Here is an 18,399-nt window from a genome sequence, read left to right as displayed (position 1 = left end):
GTGGTTGGGTTTGAAAGGTCTTGATTTAGTCATTATTTTCAGCATCAACGTTCACAATATTTTTTCTTGCTGTGACATCTTGGTCTGATTTTCTTCTCTCTCTTTTTGCAGGTGTAGAAGCAATTTCTCGGGTTTTGATCTGTTGAACCACATTTCAGAAACGACGTCTGTTTTTGACAGTTTAACTTTCATAAATAATTTTGCCAGTGTTGAGTTATTTAAGTGTTCGCTGAGGGTTTTATTCAATAACAGAAAGGTACCACTAAATTAGTTGCACTCTGGCTGGTGGTGCATTCAAAGCCACTTCGTGAAGTTCTCACTAAACACTTGACAGCAATTCAAACTCCAAAAATAGTTCGCCAAATTCACAAAGTTATCAAAGCTCAGATATTTATATTTTAGTACCACTAACTATAATTACTAAAACACGGTTTGACTCTTTTAAGGTGGACTTTAAGGAAAAGTTCTCATTTGTCACCAACGCCTCGCAGCTGACGCTTCGAACAAACATCATTTCTATTGGTCGATCAGTCTAAGCCCCGCCTCCTTCAGAAGAAATTAATAGCGCTTGCGCATAGCAGGGGAGAATCGCATTACAGCAACGAAAATGATCAACTGGAAGGTAATAATGTAAAAATGCGTTTATTCTGATCATGATGATTATTTTGGATAATTAGCTAAGCAGGTTAGCTTCCTTTAAAGCTGCCAGTGATTTACATTGCTTTTTGAATTGCTGCTAAACACAATGCTAATGTTTTCAGAGCTAACCAAACAGCTATTAAATTTGATGCACATTAGTTAGAATGCTGCAGTTTCAGATTTTGGGAGCAAGATCTGATCTAGCTTCTTGTTGGCTGTATAAATATATGGGCTGCAGCTTTTAATACACATGGTGCAGCTGCTACTCTCTCTCATGCAGCCCCCCTCTCAAGTTCACTTCCTGCAGCAGCAGCTGCTGCAGGAGGATCACAGAGAGGGGAGGAGACATTTCTGATTATTCCAGGCATTTCTCCTCCATCACAGTATTTAAAAATTCACCAAAGACCTCCTGAAATGATTTTCTCAATCTGCTTTTCCAGGCCCTGGACAACGTCCCCCTCCTCTTCTACATCCTGGCCCTGAAGACGCTGCTGCTGTGCTTGGCCTTCGCCGGGGTCAAGATTTACCAGAGCAGGAAAGCCGAGGAGGACCTGAAGAGGCAGCAGGCCGAGAGGAGGAGGCTGGCCCAGCAGACCCAGGAACTCATCGACAACCTGAAGGAGGACTGAGAAAGTCCAGAGGTGCTGCTTTTACTCAAAACGAGCCGACTGATTATCGTCCAGTTGGAGCGAATGTGCACAAATCTTTTCTTGTCTCTTCCTGATCAGAACCAACTCCTCCCAACGAGTCGGAGAAGCAGAAAGAAAGAGGAGAATCTGCTTCTGCACTGGAATGTTGACTTCACGAGTTTTACTCCATATTGACTGACTGTTTTTTCTGTGTTTTTAAATATATACATATCAGAAGAAAGGAAAACAGAATCTATTCATACATGGAAGAACAGCTCATGGTCTGAGCTGAGCTTTGTGTGTGGCTGAGTTTTCACTGCCTGAAATATTTTTGTGCTTATTTTTGTAACTATATTAAATAGTTTGTTCCACATCAGTGTTTTTGAGTCTGCTTTTTGAATAGAAGGTGAATAGATCATAAAAATAATTGTTTGAAATCCATCATTTTGTGTAAAAGGGGGAAAAAAGAGTCAACAGAGCATAAGAGTTTGACTTTTGGAAGATATTCAGTGACCTACCACTTAAATGTAAACATGCAGCAGTATTATTGTTGTTTACCCTTGTTAAACAGCAGAGGGCGCTGCTGCATTCAAATTTACTCAATGGGTGTCTGACAAACAAGCAAAGAAATGTGAAATCTTTGTTTTGTTTTCATTGTGGGCTAATTCTCTCATTTCCATTTTCGTCTTTAAGCCCTCGTTTCCTGTTTTATTTTGAAGGTGCTGCTTTCCTTCCTCTTTCAGTGTCGCACCAGGTTCGTTTTTGTCATCAACCCTCCTCCAGCCTCTTGTCTTCATTCCCTCTCAGAGTATTTAATTTCCTGGTTGATTCGCTCTCAACTGTAAGTATTTCTGTTCATTTATTTAAAAAATAACTGAGTCCTGCATCCTGCTACTTTCAGGTCCCTCATTCATCCTGCCCTGGATTTCCTTTCAATGATCTGTCAAAAATTATTGACTAGCATTTCTGTATTATAACTAAATTGATTTGAATAGTAATTAATATAGCTGATCATATGAATTGCATCTGTTATTGGCTCATTTAGTCTTTTTATTACAGCAACACATTTTAAAACAAGTGAGACGTTTTACTGCAAATGAACATTCATGTCTAAATCGTTGCTGTAAAAAACAGGCAAAGGCCAGATTTAAGATATTTTTTGTCTTTTCAAAACTGTTGCACAAATAACACTCTGACATTTTGTAAGAGTAAAACATTGAGAAAGCGGTTGTCTCAGATTGCAAGCAATGAGTTTATTTGGATTAAGCAGAGACGAGAAATAAGCCAAAGCTAAAACATCAGATGTTAAGAAGGCTTAAAAGAAAAGACTCTCTGGAGGTTCAGACATGGTTACATGTAGAGAATCAGATGACAATGTAAACAGAAGTAGCTTAAGATTGGATCAGGATGAACATGAGCTCCAAATTTTTATATCGCTTTGAAGCAAGTCTTTAAACTTAAACAAATTTCTCAACTTGATCATTTTTACATTGGAGCTTAACTTTCACTTCATGTTCATGACCTACATAGGTACAAAGTTAGAGCCCAATTATTTTCTGTCCACAGTGAACACCTGGAAATGTGGCAAGAGCCTCGTTCACATTTTTACAGAGGGCATTGACAGCACTGAGAGTCGCCACAAAGAAGGTTTCTTCAGGTTGGCATTGCCCCCAGTATTGACTTGTGTTGCCATCACATCATCGCATTGCTGTTTGTTCATGGCATCGATGCGTCTGAGTCCAACAGTGTAAGTTATCAAGGATTAAATGGAAAAAATCTCAATGAAGTCACATACTGGATGTTATTTTTCCTTTCAGCTGACTGTCGATAGACTTGGTTGTCTGAAGCACGGACTGCTGAAGATCTTGATGGAGCAAAGTCTCTGAAGCTGAACTCCAAGTGGTCTGGGCTTGTTATATAGCATACAGGTGAGACCAATTTAACCATTTTGAATAAAGATAAACCCATATCTGAGCAGAAATCAGTAAAAATGAGCATATTCTAAGATGGGAATGTGGGTTATGCAAAACCTTTAAGGTCAGGAAATTCACAGATATGTCCTTTTAATATTGTTACACACAAGGAGCCAGGATCCTCTCTTTAGTTTGAGCTATTCTTCACCAAATGAGACCAGAAATGCAGAGATCCACACTGAAAGTACAGTTCTAATTTATTGCAGGCAAAAATATGAAAAAGAAGCTCCTAGGCTTGGCTTATGTTTCTTACTGTAGAGTCACAGTGTGAAAGAAGCTTCATTTTAAATTGTAAATCTGACAAAAGAAAGACAAACAAGAGTTAGGTAGTTTATTCTACTATTTTTATTATTATTATTTGAAGAAACAAATTGTTTTAAGTATTTGCTCTTAATGAGTAACCTCATAAAATGTCACATCATGTTTCAAAATAGCAAGAATGATTTTTTTTTGTTTGAGTGCAGCAGGGAAACGGTTTCACAAATTCATTCAAATGCGGTTTGTTTTATCTTGAAGACTGCAGGTCTGCTTTGAATGAAGGAGGATTCTGAGCCTGTCGGTGTTTAAACCAAATATTTGCATTTATTGTATGAAACGACACGTTGTATTTTCATTTCATGTCGGTTGAGATTATTGATTATTATCTCCTGATATGTTCCTTTCTGAGGTACAGCAATAGTGTTCGTAGGTCAGTTTGACCCCATGAGTGTTTAATCATGCAATAGTGTCAGAAACCTAAAAATGGATAATGGGATGAAATATGAGAAACAGTTTCATGATTCTGAAACTGATGAGAAGCTTACAGATTTGAAGACTGAACTCAAACTGAGTTGCTAGAAACAACAAAGTTTAGGTGGAAGACTAAACCCGTCTCAAGTCTTTTCCATCTTCTTCTTCTGGCGGTTTATTTTAATGTAATATTTAAGTGTTTGTTTTCTGAAACACTGTTTTTAATGGTGTGTAATTCATGATCACCAACATAAGCACAACACAGCTCTTCATTAAGCAGTAGGTTCATTTTAATGACTTTATTTTGTTTGCACTTTGAGGAAAACACATATTTGGTGGAAGGTTTTAAACACAAAAAATGAAAGACATAGTTGTTTCTTAAAATGCATAAAAAGGTGGATACATATAGTAAGTACCTTTGATTTTAAAAAGTTGCTCAGAAAATATTAGCGTCTTGTTTGAAAGCATTTTCCTCCCCATAATATTCTGCAAAGTGCACAGGATAACCATTCTGGCAAGTCACAGCAATGACTCTGTTATTCAGACTTCTTCCCTTGTAGAGACATTTGGGCTTCCTGCCTTGTTTCTTGGCAGTACAAACCACAATTCTGAACTTCTTCTTGCTCTCCGTGTAATGGCTTTCATTGTTATAAACGCCTTGACCCCTGCAGACATCCAGGACTTCCCTGGAGTCCGCTAGAATGAACGTGTTGGTCAACTTGCAGACGTTGTTGTCCTCGTAGATCTTCTTCCGCTTCATCTCCTGCGTGCATTTTGACGGCACCATTTTTTTGTCCACATGCTGCCTCCTGAACTTCTCGTAGCGATCCGGCATGTCGTTCTCCAGGCCCGGGCCGCCGGTCGCGTTTGCGAACTCGGAGGCGGCGGCCTGCAGGAGGAGCAAGCAGACGAGCAGGCAGAATGGCAGGACCTTCATGATTCTGAAAGAAGAAGACGGAGTCACTTGAGAATGAATTCGAAGGCGAATTTTGAGAGAAAATTCAAAGTCATATCTTTTTAAGAACATTTTTTGCGTGTCGGGTTAAAAAAAAAACATTTGTTCTAAACATGTCGACAACGTTTGACTTAATCATAATTTCTGATTGACTTTAGCAAATAGGAGCTATGTTACCTGGTCCAAAATGAGTGAAGCACTTTTTCAGACGAAACAGAGGCAAAAAGAGAATGAAGTCGTCTTGCGTTTTAGTTGTCGGGGTGAGGTGTGTGACAACAAACTAATGCTCAAAAGTGTGTCTTCTTTAAAGGAGGAGTTTCTATTTAAAGGTGCAACTCTTCTGCTGCTAAATGTACACGTAATGATGCACAATTAGTTTCAAGCAAGCTGATTGGCTATTTATCCCGCCGTGATCAATATTTATAATGCATTAACCTGCATAAGAACACGCAATTGGCTGCATAGAAAGTGGCTAGAGAGACATTAGGGGTAGGTTGTCATCAAATCTCATTTTGACAGGTGCCACGCCCCTTTGACCTCTATTTAACGCCCCCCTCCCTCTCCCCCCTCACACACACACACCCACACACCCCCACACACACACACGCACACACACGCACGCACACACACACACACACACACCCCCGCACACACACACACACACACACACACACGCACGCACACACACACACACACACACCTTCCCCCTCCCTCCCTTCCAGATGTCAGGATGTACCCCTCCTTAAATGAACATTTCTTAGACCTCTATTATTCTTTGTTTTCTTGAAAGCTCCTATTGATTTTTTCTTTTTTAAGAGTAATACCAATACAACAACAGTTATTTAATCAAGAAAAATGTATATAATTATATACTATGCCTACTGAAGTTTAAATAGATTTGGAATGGAGATGTTACTTCTGATTCTGTGCCTGGCCTACGACTGGGGTCTGAGCTGGGGGGCTTGATCAAATATAGGTACGGCCTGTGAAATCCCTTCGGGGGTCGTTCTCAGTAGATCTCAGTGACATATGGTCTGTGTGTTAGGTTTTTCTGTTTTCTCTCTGCTGAATTCAGAAAATGCCGTATATCTGACTTTCTTTTTAAGAGTAATACAGCACCCCAACAACAGTTATTTAACCAAGTAAAATGTATTTAACCAAGTAAAAGTATTTAACCAAGTAAAATGTATATAATTATGTAGTAAAACCTAGTGAAGTTGAAATAGATGCCGGAGATGTTGCTTCTGATTCTGTGTCTGTGTTCAGCCAGGCCTACAAACTGGAGGTCTGAGCTGCAACACGTAGGGCCTGCGAGAGAAGGAATGTACTAGTTGCATACTTTGCAAACTTTGCAGGATGCAGACAGAATGACAAATTAGCCACCTCGGGGGGAATTCAGAGCAAGACCCTCATGAACCCTGCTGGTTCATGAGGGCAGACCAGAGCCACATCTGTTTTTTTTGTTTTTTTCTCAGTTTATCGCTCTTTGTCTAAAGAGTAATTACCTTCAGTTATCTGTGAGCGACACACGCTTCAGAGAGAATCAGAACTGCAGCATCAGTGAGAAGTCCGTCTTACTTTCGGTATAACATAATTCGAAAACTATTGGAAACGCCGGTTTAAAACACATTTGAAACTCATAGATTTTTCTGTAACACTCACTAGTATGATACATTTCAGTAAATGTTTCTCATTTGTACATGTACTTCTTAAGAATATGTGACTGTTTGTAAGCAGGCCAACGGGAGGTTATTCAAATTAGACTTTAACTTTCCTTGGTTAAAGAATTTGTCCAGAATTTTCCAAAATTTATCCTCGCATCATTGTAAATGCTACTTTCGTTCAATTTTTTTTCCTGCTGCTGAATCAACACTGATCTTCCCAGAGCTTCATGCTTTCTCCAAAATAGTAAACGCCGGTATAAACACATTTGAAACTCATACATTTTTCTCTGTAACACTCGCTAGTGTGAAACATGTCAGTAAAAGTTAATCTATTTAAATTGAGTCCACGCAACAACAAAAATAAAATAAAAAGTGAACTATCTGAAAGTAGTGAGGATGTTGTGTGCTAAATGTTTCACATTTTAACATGCCCAGCAGACACCACACCATTTCTGCTCAAGCAAACCACAAGGTTTTGAACAGGACAACTATGTCCAAAAAAAAAAAAGAGAGACCGTGTATCTTTATTGTATGTAGCAAATATATTGCTGCTGGTGCTGCTGCTGCAATAGAAGTAAAATAAAAGAAGTTTTTTGCAGAGAATAATATTCTGGATGAGTTTAAGAATATTCTTTGCCAAAATTACAAGCTGCATAATCTGGCTAGTTGGGTGTAAACCTCAGTCACCATGTTTCCTCATCTTCTGAAACAACCACCAGGCAGAGAGCAACAGATTGACAATCAATTTGCTTTGTGAAGCACCGCCTCACTGGAGGGAATCAAAAGGCTAAAGTGCCAATCAGATGCAAGTTGGGCGGTTTAAAGTAAGAGAAACCCGATACTGCCTTCAGAGCATGCTGAAGACCAACAGGCAAGCAAGCAAAACATTCACAGAGTGGATGTAGAATATCAGAGTTCTGGAATAGAATTGGAGTACAGGATAGAAGAGTTGACTGAATAAAGACGTTGCACAGAAATTCAGACTGGGAAGCTAACTGGCAAATTGCTAGCTAAGTATGTAGAGCAGGAAAATAGGTTGGATTTACTTAAATTTATGCAAACCAATTTTCTCAAAAGATTCAATTACTGCAACATATAAAATACAAGTGTAGTTACACTGTATGATATTTTTACTTCATCTGACTGATATGATCTTCTTTAACGCATGCTAATGGTTCATATTGTTCGTTAATAAGCTTATCATTTACAAGAGGTGAACATTAGTGAACATTAGTGAACATTAGTGAACAGATAGCATCATGAGAAGCAAGGAAAAAGCTGTAGATAATTTTAACGGTAAAAAAAAAACAATCACCCATGTTGTGACCAACTCTGGGAGAAGGGCTGTGTAGTGAGTATGTTTATTTTTTTAATATTTGTTTTTAGGTAAAGTGCACCATTAGCAAACTTAGTTAATGTTATTATAACTTGGGGCTAGTTGTCAGAAGATGTGAGACGGGTTATTTAAAAAAAAAAGAAAAAAATCACTGATTGAATTGTTGGTTGATAGCCAGCATATATTTGAAGTTGTGCAACAGAAACCAAAATAAAAAAATTATACGAAACCTGAATGGCCATTCAGTTTGATAAATATTTACACAGACTATTATTCAATAAATCGATAGAAATCCAAGTGCACGCATTAAAACATCCAATCTAGATAATAGGAATTGTATTCACTATCTGAATACAGACTGAAAGTTTACATTGATCATTTATAAGCTTCAGTAATGGAAAATTCAACAACTATATTTCGTTATTGAACACACTCAAGTGTGTAAAATGATGGATGGAGGAAAAAAAAAGCATCATTTGGGCCGAGAAACATACAGCATATAAGTTAGAGACAAAAGTAGTGGATAATGATAAAGGTAACAAAATAATTACCATGTCGGAGCGTAGTTGTGCAGTGTTAAAAAAAATAAAGAAAGAAAGAGAGAAAAAAAAACTTTCAACTCTGGGGAAAGCTAAAACTTAATCAATCAAAATCAATCAAATTTTATTTGTATAGCACATTTCAGCTACAAGGCATTTCAAAGTGCTTTACATCATAAACACAAAACACGAAGGCATGCAACATAGAATAAAATACCAAGGTTTTTTTTTTTTTTTTTTTTTTCTTTTTTTCCTCCCTTTTTTTTCCCTTTTTCCACTTTCCCTCTTCTTTCCCTTTCTTCCCCCTTCCCTTTGACACGGAATTTAAGCGCCTGTTACCGCCGGACTCCGCCGTCCGTTTAACCACGGGTATTCGCCGGGCCCCGTTGCCCACAACAGGAAAAAAAAAAAAAAAAAAAAAAAAAAAATTACATACATATCCACAAAATCAAATCCATACATATTACATTTCAAATGCAACTCTAAACAGGTGCGTTTTTACTTGAGATTTGAAGGAAGTCAGGGTTTCCGCTGTTTTACAGTTTTCTGGAAGTTTGTTCCAAAGTTTTGGTGCATAGATGCTGAAAGCTGCTTCTCCTCTCTTGGTTCTGGTTCTGGGGATGCAGAGCAGACCAGAACCAGAACCTGAGAGGTCTGGAAGGTTGATACAACAACAGCAGATCTTTGATGTATTGTGGTGCTAAGCCGTTCAGTGATTTGTAAACCAACAAGAGTATTTTAAAATCTATTCTTTGAGCTACAGGGAGCCAGTGGAGGGACTTTAAAACTGGTGTTATGTGATCTATCTTCCTGGTTCTAGTGAGAACGCGAGCAGCAGCGTTCTGGATCAGTTGCAGCTGTTTGATTGATTTGTTGGACAGGCCTGTGAAGACGCTGTTGCAATAATCAATGCGACTAAAGACAAACGCATGAATGAGTTTCTCTAGATCTGGCTGAGACATTAGTCCTCTAATCCTGGAGATGTTCTTCAGGTGATAGAAGGCCGATTTTGTTACTGTCTTTATGTGGCTCTGGAGGTTCAAGTCCGAGTCCATCACTACTCCCAGGTTTCGGGCCTGATCGCTAGTTTTTAGTTGTGATAACTGAAGCTGTGCATTGACTCTAGATCGTTCCTCTTTAGGTCCAAAAATAATGACTTCAGTTTTGTTTTTGTTCAGCTGGAGAAAGTTTTGGCACATCCACACATTTATCTGTTCTAAACATTTATTCAGTGATTGAATGGGTTCAGAGTCACTTGGTGACATCGTAATGTAGAGCTGTGTGTCATCCGCATAGTTGTGGTAGCTAATATTATTTCCTGTTATGACCTGAGCTAGTGGGAGAATATAAATATTAAATAAGAGGGGTCCTAGGATTGAACCTTGGGGTACCCCACATGTGACCTTTGACCTCTTTGATGAGAAGTTTCCAATTGAAACAAAGAAATCCCTGTTCTTTATGTAGGATTCAAACCAGTCGAGCACCGAACCAGAGAGTCCAACCCAACTTTCAAGTCGATTCAGTAATATGTCATGGTCGACAGTGTCAAAAGCTGCACTGAGATCCAACAGAACCAGCACCGTGGTTCTCCCACAGTCCGTATTTATATGGATATCATTGAATACTTTTACGAGGGCAGTCTCCGTGCTGTGGTGAGCACGAAAACCAGACTGGAAAGTGTCAAAGCAGTTGGGTCATCATGAGGAAACTATTTAATTGTTTACACAGTTTTTTCAATAACTTTGCTGATGAATGGGAGGTTTGAGATTGGCCTGTAATTCTGCAATAGTGATTTGTCCAGGTTGTTCTTTTTTAACAGTGGTTTGATGATGACTGTTTTCAAAGCCTGGGGGAAAACACCTGATGTAAGCGATGAGTTTACGATTTGGATCAGATCAGTAGCAATAACAGGCAGGACTTTCTTAAAGAAATGTGTGGGAAGGACATCCAGACAGCAGGAGCTTGAACTTCATTGACTTATAATTTCTTCTAGAGTTTTATAATTAAGTAGTTGAAAATGGGTCATTTTTTCTGTATTTGTTTGTTTTGGTACAGCAATGGTTCTGGCTTTGAAGTTGATGTGCAGATTAATCCTCTGATTTTTTGGATTTTCTCTGAAAAAAAATCAGAAAACTTGTTACAGGCAACATTAGATTGGAATTCAGGTGGTAACGTCACAGGAGGGTTTGTGAGCCTGTCAACTGTTGCAAATAAAGTTCGAGCATTATTGATGTTTTTCTTTATGACATCTGCAAAGAAAGCCTCCCTTCCATGTTTTAGTGTTAAGTGATAGTTACGTAGTTTTTCTTTGTAGATGTCGTGATGAACGTGAAGTTGAGTTTTACGCCATTGTCGTTCTGCCCTGCGGCAGACTTGTCTTGCAGACCGAACTATTTGTGCATTTCTCCATGGAGATTTCTTTCTACCAGTCAAAACCTTTACTTTAATTGGGGCAATGGAATCAATGATATATGAAACTTTAGACTGAAAATCATCTAACAACTGATCTACATCATTACAGCTTAAGGGTGAGGAGGAAGAGTAGATTTGATTAAATGTTTCTGCTGTTTTCTGTGAAAGAACGTTTTGTGACAGTAGCTGTTTGTCCAAGTGGGTCAAGAATAAAGAACCTTCAAAGATAACAGCAAAGTGATCTGACAGGGCGACATCAGTTACAGAGACATTGGAAATAGTCACACCCTTACTGATAACCAGGTCCAGTGTGTGTCCTTGAGGTGTGTGCTTGTTTAATTGTGTTAAACCAAAATTTTCTAAAATATCAGAGAGCTTTTTTGCTCCTCTGTTTTCGGGTTTGTCCACATGAATGTTGAAATCACCAACAATTATTAAACAATCATAATCAATGCATATGAGAGAAAGAAGATCATTCAAGTCAGTAAAGAAATTTTCCACATATGCTGGAGTTTTGTATAAAGTTAGTGTCAAAGTTCGTTTGAAGCCTTTAACCTGAATTCCAAGACTCAAAAGATGTGAAATGACCGAAAGAGATTTTACTACAGTTTATGGTATTTTTAAATATAGAAGCCACGCCTCCTCCTTTTTTATGTTTTCTATTCTCACTTAAAAAATTGTAGTCAGGAGGCACTGATTCAATGAGTACAATTTGGTCATTATCGTCATTCAACCATGTTTCTGTCAGAAACATAACATCAACATTATACAGTGATGAAATCATTAATTAACAGAGCTTTAGCACAGAGTGATCTGATATTTAAAAGAGCTATTTTAAGTGGCTTGGAGGCCAAAAGATTTTCAGTCTGAGGTTCCTTTAGGCAGGGGATCACTCTGAGGTTTGAATTAGGACCGCTGTATTTCATATTTCTATTTTTGTAAATTTTCTTGTAGTGATCCGACAGGTAATGTCCTGTTCTGCATTTCCAGGGGGCCAGATGCATTCTGGAGGAAGACGGGTGTAAAGATAATATCTGGTCCCCGGCCTCAGACCTCAGAAAACGCAGAGTGATGGATCCTCTGGGAGGTCAGGGGCAGGTGGCTTAAATGTAGTGATGTCTGCTACGTGAGTGCTAAGGAGAGACGTGCCGAGGCGAACCTGTTGATTCATTCCATCTGTAAATTTAAGAAACTCTGGTCCGGAAGACATTTCTTCATTGGTATCCATTGAATCCTGTGAATGCTTGGAGGAGCAGAGAGGGAGGGGGGAAGGAGCGAGGGAAGCAGTCGCTCCGTCTCCAGTCGATTTATCAGCTTGTTTTGGAATATCGTGCTCCTGATCCGGGGAGCGTTCCATCCTGGTCAGACATCCTTGAGCCTGTTCTTCTGACGCGATGATCCTGTTGCTGTCCTTGTTGATAAAATAAAAAAGGTTTGCAGCGAGTAGCTTTATCCCATGTTTATTAAGATTGCGTCTCCTCTTCCAAAAAGGTGAAAGCGCTGCCAATAGATCCAGAGGTTATCGATGAAGGTCACTGAGCTGGTAGAGCAGGCTTTAATCAGCCATTTGTTGATCGTGAGCAGCCTGGAGTGTTTTTCGTCTCCCATTGAGGTGATGGAATTGGACCACTGAGAAATAACTTCATTCTCAGTTTCCCATAGTGTCCAGAAGAATGTTAAAGTCCTTTTTTAGAATCTCAGACTTTTGCTTTGCCAGATCGTTGGCTCCAACATGCAAACTAAAGTCTCAATATCTGGCTGATCAGTGGTTAGAGAGAGCAGTTTGTTGGTTAAATCAGATACAGTGTCACCAGGAAAATACATCACTCTTGTTTTCCTTGGATTGCAAACGTCACTGATTCCCTTTACTGCCTCATCTCCAACAACAAGCACTTTTGGGTTACCTTTAGTTTTCCTGGTGGTCGCTTTGTCCTTGGGAGCTTTGGGGGATGGATGTGTTGGTCTTGCCTCACTGTTGATGTTTGAAGGCGAAGTTTCACTCAGAGGCTCAGGCTGGAGTGCAGAAAATCTGTTTTTCAGTGGGATTCCCACAGAGTCAGAATGTTTTGAGGCTCTTGCTGGTTGCTTTGTCCGTGGGGTCGGTGGAGGCGTTTTAGTTGCAGCTGCTTGTTTGTCTTTCTTTGGCGGAGCAGGTGTTGAAGTTGAAGGTGGGTTTCGGCTCAGAGCCGGCCACGATTCGTCCAGGTGCGGGGTTCTCCCTGATAATCGTCTCATCGGATCCGCAGTGCGAGACTCCCGTTTCGGCTTGGCACCCAGAGCGTTCCAGGGTGAGCTGCTCGGTGCAGGGCGCACGACCTCTCCGTTGATTTGAGGAAGAGTTGTTTCATTTCCACAAGTAGCTTTGATCTCAAAGTTCACCTCCAGTAGTTTAATCTTCATTTCTATAAACTGAAGTCGTTGTAAAATACTGCTCATGTCCTTGGGGTCAGCCGGAGGCATTTTGCCCTGGTTTAACTTGGAGGTAAAGAAAAGTAAGGTGAAAATAAAAGTAAGAAAATCCCCCAGTCCTTAGGTTTGGAAAAATCCAGTTAAGATGTCAATAATGTAAATATAACTATAAAAACTGTCGCCTTAAAATTAAAAAATAATTCACAGGCAGAGTTATCAGTAAGGACGAGAGAGAGCAGGATAAGCTGTTCCTCCTTCGGCAGTCAGAAAATAAATATGAGTAGCCTCAGTAAGGTCTGTTTAATAAGTGTCACATATTCTTAAGAAATAAATTTACAAATGAGAAACTTTTACTGACATGTTTCACACTAGCGAGTGTTACAGAGAAAAATGTATGAGTTTCAAATGTGTTTATACCGGCGTTTACTATTTTGGAGAAAGCATGAAGCTCTGGGAAGATCAGTGTTGATTCAGCAGCAGGAAAAAAAATTGAACGAAAGTAGCATTTACAATGATGCGAGGATAAATTTTGGAAAATTCTGGACAAATTCTTTAACCAAGGAAAGTTAAAAGTCTAATTTGAATAACCTCCCGTTGGCCTGCTTACAAACAGTCACATATTCTTAAGAAGTACATGTACAAATGAGAAACATTTACTGAAATGTATCATACTAGTGAGTGTTACAGAAAAATCTATGAGTTTCAAATGTGTTTAAACCGGCGTTTCCAATAGTTTTCGAATTATGTTATACCGAAAGTAAGACGGACTTCTCACTGATGCTGCAGTTCTGATTCTCTCTGAAGCGTGTGTCGCTCACAGATAACTGAAGGTAATTACTCTTTAGACAAAGAGCGATAAACTGAGAAAAAAAAACAAAAAAAACAGATGTGGCTCTGGTCTGCCCTCATGAACCAGCAGGGTTCATGAGGTCTTGCTCTGAATTCCCCCCGAGGTGGCTAATTTGTCATTCTGTCTGCTGCATCCTGCAAAGTTTGCAAAGTATGCAACTAGTACATTCCTTCTCTCGCAGGCCCTACGTGTTGCAGCTCAGACCTCCAGTTGTAGGCCTGGCTGAACACAGACAGAATCAGAAGCAACATCTCCGGCATCTATTTCAACTTCACTAGGTTTTACTACATAATTATATACATTTTTACTTGGTTAAATACATTTTACTTGGTTAAATACATTTTACTTGGTTAAATAACTGTTGTTGGGGTGCTGTATTACTCTTAAAAAGAAAGTCAGATATACGGCATTTTCTGAATTCAGCAGAGAGAAAACAGAAAAACCTAACACACAGACCATATGTCACTGAGATCTACTGAGAACGACCCCCGAAGGGATTTCACAGGCCGTACCTATATTTGATCAAGCCCCCCAGCTCAGACCCCAGTCGTAGGCCAGGCACAGAATCAGAAGTAACATCTCCATTCCAAATCTATTTAAACTTCAGTAGGCATAGTATATAATTATATACATTTTTCTTGATTAAATAACTGTTGTTGTATTGGTATTACTCTTAAAAAAGAAAAAATCAATAGGAGCTTTCAAGAAAACAAAGAATAATAGATGTCTAAGAAATGTTCATTTAAGGAGGGGTACATCCTGACATCTGGAAGGGAGGGAGGGGGAAGGTGTGTGTGTGTGTGTGTGTGGGTGTGTGTGTGTGTGTGTGTGTGTGTGTGTGTGCGGGTGTGTGTGTGTGTGTGTGTGTGTGTGTGTGTGCGGGGGTGCGTGCGTGCGTGTGTGTGTGTGTGTGTGTGTGTGTGTGTGTGGGGGTGTGTGTGTGTGTGTGTGTGGGTCCGTGCGTGCGCGCGTTTGCGTGCGTGTGTGTGTGTGTGTGTGTGTGTGTGTGTGTGTGTGTGTGTGTGTGTGTGCGGGGGTGTGTGTGTGTGTGTGCGTGCTGGTGTGTGTGCGTGTGTGTGTGGGGGTGTGGGGGTGTGTGTGTGTTTTGGGTGTGTGTGTGTGTGAGGAAGGTATTGGTCAGCTTGCACCGTTTTGCAGGTTTATTCATCGTTCTCATTTTGCTTTCGCAACTGTAGGAATTCATGCTGGTGACGACGTGCTTCTGGAAGACCTCGGCTGCATCGAGAGCGAGGATCAGGACGGCCACAGCCGTCATGGCTTCCTGTGGAGGGAAAAACAATCCAAATGCCTTCAGCTCAAGCGATGCGACCACACAAATATTTTCTTTTTTACTCGCCTGCTTAGATGCGTGGTTGGGTTTGAAAGGTCTTGATTTAGTCATTATTTTCAGCATCAACGTTCACAATATTTTTTCTTGCTGTGACATCTTGGTCTGATTTTCTTCTCTCTCTTTTTGCAGGTGTAGAAGCAGATTTCTCGGGTTTTGATCTGTTGAACCACATTTCAGAAACGACGTCTGTTTTTGACAGTTTAACTTTCAGTAAATAATTTTGCCAGTGTTGAGTTATTTAAGTGTTCGCTGAGGGTTTTATTCAATAACAGAAAGGTACCACCAATTTTGCCCAAGTGTGGCCTTGCCACCTTGTTTTTTTTTCCATTTTGCACAACTTAAACCGAAGCAAAACTGATAAGTGATTCGGCTCTTCCTCGAAGTTGATAGCTGGTGTTTCACCAGAGTGACTGTACTAAATACAACTATACATAAACTAATAATCCATAAAAGCCAATATTTATGATAGTGACTCACTTATCCAAGTTTGGTTTTTTAAAAATCCATGGTCATAATTTTTACATGGGAAAAAAAACAAACTTGATTTTTGTGATATTTTTTTCCTCGTTAAGTATTTTTTTATATTGATATAAAGTGACCAAACTGGCATTTGAAAAATACTTTATTCAAGTCTTGTCTGACAGACACAGAGCTTTTATATTTGGAGTTCTCCCAACTTTTTATAAACAGGACAGGACAAATGAAAAGCACTGTTTTCATTAGAAATACTCAGATTTGCGTAAACAAGCTCCAACATTGTGGAAAATATTTTTATAAGCGATGAAGCTGTAAAGGGTGGGACAGTAACATTAAGCATTTGTTGTAAAAATTGGGAATTATCTCCATTGTAACTAATCTCAAGAAGAGTCTATCATCTTTTTCTAAAATCCAGGATGCAAAAAAAAATTATGGTGTGGAACTTAGTTTAAATATACAAAACCTTTTTACTTGCTGTTAAAAGCCATGAAAACATTTAAGCAAGGAATAAAATCAAATGCAGATATTGAGCAACATTTATCAAACTTGTGGTATTTATAGTAACTGGAGCCAAAGTTGTTACAAAGTGGTTTGGTTGTTTAGTCAACGTACGTTTGAAAAACCTGCTTTGTGATGTGAGTAGAAATTGAAGCACAATGGACGGCTGACTTTGTGGTATTTGTAGAAGTTTGAGGATCAATGCTGCCAGGTGCTTGGTTGGCACAGAGGACAGCGACTGTGTTTCTGTACTGATGTTTGGTGATTCAAGACCTGCATGAGGCGTGGTTTTAAAGTTAAATTTGGAAGACAAAAAGGGTTTTGCAAGTTTGCTTTTGTCAAGTTTTTTCTTGACAAAAGCAGCGCATGATGAAGGTCTTAAGTTTTTTCCTTTAAAGCTGTTGAAACATTCAGTAAATCAAATGTCAGAAAACTATTATTAATCTTCTCATCACACTTCCTGAGCTGGTGAGTTGTTTCTGTGATATGTGTAAGAAGTAATCGTCTTACACATATTATGTCCTGGATACTTTTATAATGATATGATTTAATAATAATAATAATAATACAAAGAAAAAATACATCTATTTAAAAAGATCTATTTTTAACATAAAAAGATGGAAGATATGTGTTTTGCAGCATGTTGTTACATGTTAACTTTTATTATTTCATTTTTTTCCTCTGTTTTTGGATAGTTAATTTGTTTGATTTTTTTTTAATTTTTTTATTATTATTATTTCACTGGTGGGGGCGGGGCTTTGTCAGCCCAAGTGGTTTCAGCTGGGCTCGTGACACACCTGAGGGTGATTGAGTGATGATGACGTTGCAACGGCGTTTGTCGTGGAGTTGGGAACGAGTCAGGGTGAGGTAATCTGCAGTGTGACGTTTTTATTTCTCTTTACAGCTCATATTCACGATCCTAAACAAATCAAAGCAAACATGACATTTAGATCTTAAGTTTTACTAACTAACCCCCTGCTGGGGCAGAAAACCAGGCAGGAAGTGCCATGACAACATGCTGTGTGCTGCCAGCTCTGTTTTGATCCAAGAGGCAACAGTACATTAAAATACATTTCAGTAACGGTTGATATAAATGAGTTTTTATTTTAAGTAAGCTTTTTACCTAACATTGCATTTAAGCTGTAATGTTGAGATGTGCAGAGGGAATTCTAGTTTGTGTTCTGTTGTTTCAATGTGACCCTGTGATGTAGACACATTTCCTTTTCAGGAAAAAAGTTTTACATCCTCTTGAACCACTTTGAGAGATGACAATTTGTGGTTTGAGTTGTCCAATAAAAGTTCAGAGGACAGTTGAGACTCTCTGTTCAGAGCAGCAGCAGATGTTGCATCGACAAGCAGGTCAGATGGACGCGGTGAGAATCAACCTTTTACTGCTTCTGCTGTGTTTTGCATGATGTCTGGACTCTGAAGGTAATGTTAAAGTTCAATATTCTTTGAAATGTTTTACATCTGTTCTAGTTTTTAAAAGATTCCAATATCAGTTTCTTATAAATTCCTGCTTTCAGTGACTCTTGTGAAAACAATCAGGAAAGAATCTGATTTCACTCCAATCTGCATCAACAAAACATCAAACATCATCATATTGATCATTTGAAAAATCAGACCAGAGAGGAACAAAAGAGAGGAGTGCAATCTACGGTATCAGGATGGAGGTGACTTTGTTCATGAGTGTGACTCCAGATTCTCACTAAAAACCAGGAATCAAACTGTTTCTGTACCTGACCAGTTTAACAGCAGCTGATAGTGGGAACTACTCCTGTCAGTGTTGAAATCTTAATGGAACACATTTTCTCCATCTCAGCATCACAGTTAATGGTGAGTGGATCTATGTAAATATTATGTCAAACTCATATGAACCATATATTCTCTAACAATGTTTGTTTTATTTCCAATAGAATCAAATCCTGATAATAATCC

At 39.0% G+C, this 18,399-nt stretch overlaps 2 protein-coding genes and 1 long non-coding RNA gene across 3 annotated transcripts; 2 read left to right on the top strand and 1 right to left on the bottom strand.

Annotated features, from left to right (window-relative positions):
• The first annotated feature begins 471 nt into the window (after positions 1–471).
• LOC129355465 (small integral membrane protein 11-like) lies at positions 472–1,644 on the top strand. Its single transcript, XM_055025059.1, has 3 exons — positions 472–622; positions 1,080–1,280; positions 1,368–1,644. Exons 1-2 carry the CDS (start codon positions 608–610, stop codon positions 1,266–1,268), a joined length of 204 nt encoding a protein of 67 aa, XP_054881034.1. The 5' UTR covers positions 472–607; the 3' UTR covers positions 1,269–1,280; positions 1,368–1,644.
• A 1,176-nt stretch (positions 1,645–2,820) lies between these two features.
• Positions 2,821–15,762, top strand: LOC129355467 (uncharacterized). The gene is made up of 3 exons (XR_008605277.1): positions 2,821–3,015; positions 3,086–3,196; positions 15,332–15,762. It is a non-coding gene; the product is annotated as an uncharacterized LOC129355467 (long non-coding RNA).
• LOC129355463 (ribonuclease-like) lies at positions 4,239–5,236 on the bottom strand. Its single transcript, XM_055025057.1, has 2 exons — positions 5,103–5,236; positions 4,239–4,911 (listed from the first exon to the last, which is right to left on the bottom strand). The coding sequence occupies exon 2, from the start codon at positions 4,905–4,907 to the stop codon at positions 4,407–4,409; it is 501 nt and encodes a 166-aa protein (XP_054881032.1). The 5' UTR covers positions 4,908–4,911; positions 5,103–5,236; the 3' UTR covers positions 4,239–4,406.
• Positions 15,763–18,399: the final 2,637 nt, after the last annotated feature.

Source organism: Poeciliopsis prolifica, unplaced genomic scaffold (genome assembly GCF_027474105.1).
Source record: "Poeciliopsis prolifica strain line A6 unplaced genomic scaffold, Auburn_PproV2 SCAFFOLD135, whole genome shotgun sequence".
NCBI classification, from domain to species: Eukaryota; Metazoa; Chordata; class Actinopteri; order Cyprinodontiformes; family Poeciliidae; genus Poeciliopsis; species Poeciliopsis prolifica.
The sequence above is the reverse complement of the archived record's forward strand: the minus strand, read 5'-3'. Positions and strand labels throughout refer to the sequence as shown.